Source organism: Dipodomys ordii, unplaced genomic scaffold (assembly GCF_000151885.1).
Source record: "Dipodomys ordii isolate 6190 unplaced genomic scaffold, Dord_2.0 Scaffold46, whole genome shotgun sequence".
Lineage (NCBI taxonomy): Eukaryota > Metazoa > Chordata > Mammalia > Rodentia > Heteromyidae > Dipodomys > Dipodomys ordii.
The window spans coordinates 195,303-201,546 of NW_012267262.1; the positions used below are offsets into that span (position 1 = coordinate 195,303).

The 6,244-nt window shown below is 38.5% G+C and overlaps 1 protein-coding gene across 1 annotated transcript in view; it reads right to left on the minus strand.

Annotated features, from left to right (window-relative positions):
• Uevld (UEV and lactate/malate dehyrogenase domains) overlaps positions 1 to 6,244 on the minus strand; it is a 46,604-nt gene that overhangs the window by 16,470 nt on the left and 23,890 nt on the right. The window contains exons 6-8 of the mRNA XM_013019532.1: positions 4,798 to 4,942; positions 2,245 to 2,418; positions 61 to 179 (exon numbers count right to left, since the gene is read on the minus strand). Coding sequence (XP_012874986.1) covers positions 61 to 179; positions 2,245 to 2,418; positions 4,798 to 4,942 — 438 coding nt within the window. The remainder of the gene's footprint in view (positions 1 to 60; positions 180 to 2,244; positions 2,419 to 4,797; positions 4,943 to 6,244) is intronic.

The following is a 6,244-nucleotide window of genomic DNA, read 5'->3' on the forward strand; positions in this document are numbered from 1 at the left end:
AAATTACTATACATAGTAGGCACTTAATAAGAACTAATGATAATTACCTCAAATCATTACTGTGATGATGCCGTTTATACAAAAATATACCAGTTGGAATCTGCACATAAAACCAACAGAGGGAGCCTCTAACCTATTTCTGGCTTCAGGGTCAAGGTACAGATTTTTGTCAGCTATCTCTGAATCAAGTGTAGCAAGATAGGAGTGTAATAGTGGTGGAACACTTGCCTAGTAAGCTTCAGGCGCTGGGCCTAATCTCTAGTACTGCTAAAACAAAACCAAAAAAGTGATCTGATGATATCCCTAGATGGCAAGCAGGGACGTGGATTTTGGAGAAGTACATAAGAATCTTCAGTGGTATTGGTAATGTTGCCCTCTATATGTAAATCTGGACGTTTTGCTATATTATGGTTTTTTTTTGTCGGTCATGGGGCTTGAACTTAGGACCAGGGCACTGTCCCTGAGCTCTTTCTATCAAGGCTAGTACTCTACCCTTTAAGCCATAGGGCCACTTCCAGTTTCCTGGTGATTAATTGGAGATAAGAGTCTCACAGACTTTCCTGCCTGGGCTGGCTTTGAACTTCATCCTCAGATCTTAGCCTCCTGAGTAGCTAGGATTACAGGCTAAGCCACTGGCACTCTGCTTGTTCTATTATGCTTTAAAACCTGTATGTATGTGTCAATTACAGCATAACATTAAGCAATTGCAATTCACAAGCACCCATGTCCCTCTTTGCTCTCAGTTTAGAGCTCAAGACAGAATTCCCTGTGCTTTTATCCTTGTTCACACCTCCTAGTCATTTCCTGAATTAGACTGCAAGCTTATAGGTAAGGTCCTGTGTGTCCATGTCTATCTATATAGTTCCAGCAACAGTTAGCAAAGCAAGAGCTCAGTAAAAGGTTCTGAAAATAAATTCCTATATTTGGCAAAAAAAAAAATCATCTAATCAAACATGAACTGTTTTTGTGGTAGGTTTAAAATTGTTCCTAATTCAAGAACTCACAGATATTTTTTTAAATTTAATTTCATATACCTGTCATTCCTAACTATGTGCCATTGTCCGTTTCTTATTTCCCACTCCTGGAATATCTTTCCCATCTTTGCTATCTTATCAAATATTATTCTTCCAAAATCCAGTTCGATGATGGCTGTTGTAGGGAATTTTTCTAGCTATGTGAACCTATGTCCAATGCTTAACTCACCTACAAGTATCTAAGCACTTGAAATTGGTAATATTCACTTTGACAGATCATATCCTATACTTTATTATTTGCTAAAATACTTAATATTTTCTTTTTACTGATATAAATATTTTCTTTTCTTTTTTTTTTTTGTTGGTTGTGGGCCTGAAGTCTGGGCCTGGGCACTGTCCCTCAGCTCTTCAGCTCAAGGTTAGCCCTCTACCACTTGAGCCACAGCGCCACTTCCGGCTTTTTCTGCTTATGTGGTGCTGAAGAATCGAACGCAGGGCCTCATGCATGCAAGGCAAGCACTCTACCACTGAGCCACCTTCCCAGCCTGATATAAATATTTTCTAAGATCACGCATAATTAAGGCATACACTGTGTTCCATATATCTTTTATGTAACACTAGAATACAATACAGTAGTGACACATGCTTGTTTAGATGAGCAGAAATGTATACATAAAGGAGTACTGTTACTATCTGACCAGCCTGGCTTTGTAATGTGGAACAATACAGGAGTTAAGGAGGAGATCCTCAAATTAAATAGGGAAGGCTTTCTTTTAAGGTAAGAAAAGAAGTCCTTTCCATTCAGAAACCTGAAACAATGCTTTTTGTGTAGGGATACAGCAAATGACTGGTTAAAAAAAATACTGTAAAGATTAACAAAGGATAAAAATTCTTTTTAAAAAGATATTTAGGAAAAAGATTGACCTTAGAAAAGTTCAGTTGGACAATGAGACAAGAATGAAAAAAATTTTGTGACTGTTTATATAACTGTATATGTAAATGTTTACATGGAGAATTAAACTTCAAGTTAATTTTAGACTCTAAAAACTAAGTCAATCACTCAGGGATTTTACTGCATCTTAAACTGAAGGAAAAATAATGAGAATGATAATGAGATATACAAAGGGTCTATGGAGGGTCTTTTGCACAGAGGGCAGTCAAACATGAAACAAAACCAACTAAGCGCCACAATTCTAAAGTCCCCAGATAGGTCTAAAAGCCATAACTACTGGTGACTTATTAGTGTAACTAACAGAAATGTATTTCTTACCTTTGTCTTCTCCCTGCTCTCCAATGACCCATATATCCTTGCCTGAAGACTGTGCCTTTAAAACATTTGTAATAATGTATTGTAATCTCTGTGAATCCAGATTGCATCCAGTTCCAATCACTTGATTTGCAGGAAATGCACTCAGTTTCCATGTCACATATGTCATGATTTCCACTAAATATTACAGACAAGGTGAAAACATAAAGGTTTACAAAATTGTACTTCCAATCTAGCTCATAATTGCTATTATAGTAAGTATACTAGAGCTTCTTTACATTCTTCTTATAACCTAAATGCATTGAGGTGTTTACACACACACACACATACACTCACATATACCCCCAGCCTGGCCTCAAATCATAATCCTCATAAATGCTGTAAAATGTTAATGCATCCTGGCATTCTATAATATTTAGAATAATGCTTCAAGATTTAACAAAAGGTTCTCATATAAATCACTGCATTTTTTCTATTGGGTGTTTAACCATTTTCTCACCAAGGGAGATCTTGCTAACAATTGCAACATAATACCACACTTCATAAAAACTTGTAAGTTGCAATATGGTTAATGATGGTCATAGAGATTTTACCAAATATCCATCCTTTCTTTTTCTTTTAGTGTTGGTCCTGGGTCTTGAACTCAAGACCTGGGCATTGTGCCTGAGCTTTTATGCTCAAGACTAGTGCTTTATCACTGGAGCCATAGCTCTACTTCCAGTTTTTTGGAGATTAAGTGGAAATAAGAGTCTCATGGATTTTCCTGCCTGGGCTAGATTCAAACTGAGATCCTCAAATCTCAGCTTCCTGAGTAGCTAGGATTACAGTGAGCCACCAGCACTTGGCCTATCCATCCTTTTATAATCTCAAGTTTTATGCTTTTTTTTTGTTTTGTTTTAGGTAATAGCAATTCTACTACTGATAGCAGACTAAACACTCCTATTAACTATATATGGATAGTGGACTAAACCATGATATTAATTTAAAATACAACCTTTTAGCCAAAGACATAAAGTGGAATAAATAAAGCCTCTTCAAGTACTGGTGCTAGAAAAACTGGGCAGCCACATGCAGAAAACTAAAAGTGGATACCAGCCTATCACCATGCACTAACATCAATTAAAAAATGAATTAAAGAGCTCAACATCAAACCTGAAACTCTGAAACTACTGCAGGACAGAGTAGAAGAGACACTAGAACTTATTGGCACAGGCAGGAACTTCCTAAACAGAGGCCCAGGGTCACAACAAATTGGAGGGAGACTCAACAAATGGGACTACCTTAAAATAAAAGTTTCTGCACAGCTAAAGACATAGCTATAGAAAGACAGCCAATCAACAGGGAAAAGTTATTTACCAGCAATATATCAGACAAAGGCCAAATACCCATTATATACAGGGAACTCAAGACACTAATCCCTCCCAAATCTAACAAACAAATCATTAAATGGGCAAGGGAGAGACTAAAGAGCGACTTCTCAGAAGAGGAGATAAAAATGGCAAAGACACACATGAGGAAATGTTCATCATCCCTGGCTGTAAAGGAAATGCAAATAAAAACAACCCTGAGATACTACCTTACCCTAATGAAAATGGTCTATATCCTAAATTCAAACAATGACAAATGCTGGCAAGGACGTGAAAAAAGAGGAACCCTACAGTACTGCTGATGGGAATGTAAACTAATACAACCACTCTGGAAAGGAGTCTGGAGGTTCCTCAGGAAACTAAACATAGACCTTCCATATGTCCCAGCCCTACCACTCCTAGGCATCTACCCTGAGCAACAAGAACCAAGATAAAAGGACACATGCACCTCCATGTTCATGGCTGCACTGTTCACAATAGCCAAGACATGGAAACAACCTACCTAGATGTCCCACTACAGATGAATGGATCCATAAATTGTGGTACCTATATATAATGGAATATTATGCAGCCATTTGCAGGGAAATGGATGAACTAGAATAAATCATGTTGAGCAAAATAAGCCAAGATCAGAGAGACAAACAGCACATGGTCTCCCTGATATACAATGTTAAATTCAAAATGCAAAGAGATATGAAGTAAACAGGATTCAAGAAACAAAGGACTTCTTCTTAATTTGTCATACTGTTTTTAGATGACTCTATGTTCTTGACCCCACATATGGTATATACATATGCACATCTGAGGGAAGCTAGGAGGAGGGCACAGAATCAGAGGGAAACAGGTGATAAAATACAGCAGAGGGGTCCATCAGCTGCACTGGACATTGATGAAAGTGAACCAAGCAACTCAAGGACAGCGATGGGAGGGAGGGAATGAGAGAGAAAGAGGAAACAACTTACACTAAGCAAAAGGAAAGAAATGTACATAGCACCCTATTTGGAAGAAATAGTTGTATTGTCAAAGTTTGTAGCGTTCACAGGCTTTATAGGCCATGATAATGACAATTTGCCTTGTAAAGGTTAAAATGTGTTTGTGACTTTAGCTAAATATTACTATCCCACAATATTGTGAAGTTTATGCAAACACTTAATATCAATAAAGATATTAAACAAATAAAGTCTTTTACCTGGTTGAGATGCAACAAGCAGGACACCATTCTGACTATAATGTCCAAGAGTAGGGACCAGGGTTCTGAACATATCCACATTGCTCTGCACCACATCAAGGTAGGACTCAGAATTACCCAGAGAATTGACAGTGAAGATTACCACCTTGGAATGAGCAGAGGCAGACAAATCTAATGAATAAAAAGAAATAGTTGGAACTCAAACTGTAAGATTTAATCTAGTTCTAGTTTATAATGACAAGTTTTTTCCCCTTTTTCTAGTTTTTAGACATACTTGCACCTAGATCAATTATACAAAATGCTGAAGGTTAAAAGCAAAAGTGGACTCTACCCAGAGCCAGTTGAACTACACAGCAAAAACAAACTAAAAAACAACCCCCCCCAAAACAACAAAAATTCATCCCAAGGGGAATAAGACAGTAATAAAGTTAAATAAAAATAAATTATAGAATCTAGATTGTACATCCAAGTTCTATTTCTATGTAATACACAATTTTTTTGTCTTTCTTTTTGTCAGACGTGGGAGCTGAACTATGGGCCTGGGTGCTGTCTCTCAGTTCTTTAGCTCAAGGCTAGCACTCTACCACTTGAGCCACAGCACCACTTCCAGCTTTCTTCTGCTTACGTGGTGCTCAGGCATCAATCCAGGGCCTCGTGCATGCGAGGCAAGTACTCTACCACTGAGCCAACTTTTCCCAGCTCCTAATACACATATTTTAAGGAAAAATAATAGGCATGAGCAAAATTAACCTACAATCAATTACATCACCACCGTGATTTTAGTGGTCCTAAAATTCCAAGGAAAGAGAGGAGAGAAGGGAAAAAAAGAGAGGAGAGGAAGGGAAAGAGGAAGGGAGGAAGGCAGTAAGGAAAGAGGGAAAGACAGAGACAGATTTTGAAAATCTCTAAATTAAAATGAAGTTTTGGGGCTGGGAATGTGGCTTTGTGGTACAGAGCTTGCTTAGCATGCACAAAGCCCCAGGTTCAATTCCTCAGTACCACATAAAAAGAAAAAGCCAGAAGTGGTGGCTGTGGTTTAAGTGGCAGAGTGCTAGCCTTGAGCAAAAGAAGCTGAGGGACAGTGCCCAGAGCAAAAGTAGCTCAGGGGGGCTGGGAATGTGGTTTAGCTGTAGAGTGCTTGCCTAGCATGCATGAAACCCTGGGCTCCATTTCTTAGCACCACATAAACAGAAAAAGCCAAAAGTAGTGCTGTGGCTCAAGTGGTAGAGTGCTAGCCTTGAGCGAAAAGAAGCTCAGACAGTGCTCATGCCTTGAGTTCTAGCTCCAGGACTGCGAAAAATAAAATGAAATTACTTGACTAGTGTTTTGGGTTTTTGTTTTTTTTTTTGGCACAGTATCTTGCTATGTAGCCCAGACTGGTCTCAAACTTGTGATCCTTCTGTCTTGACCCTTTTTTTTTGGGGGGGGGGGTCCGGTCATGGGGCCC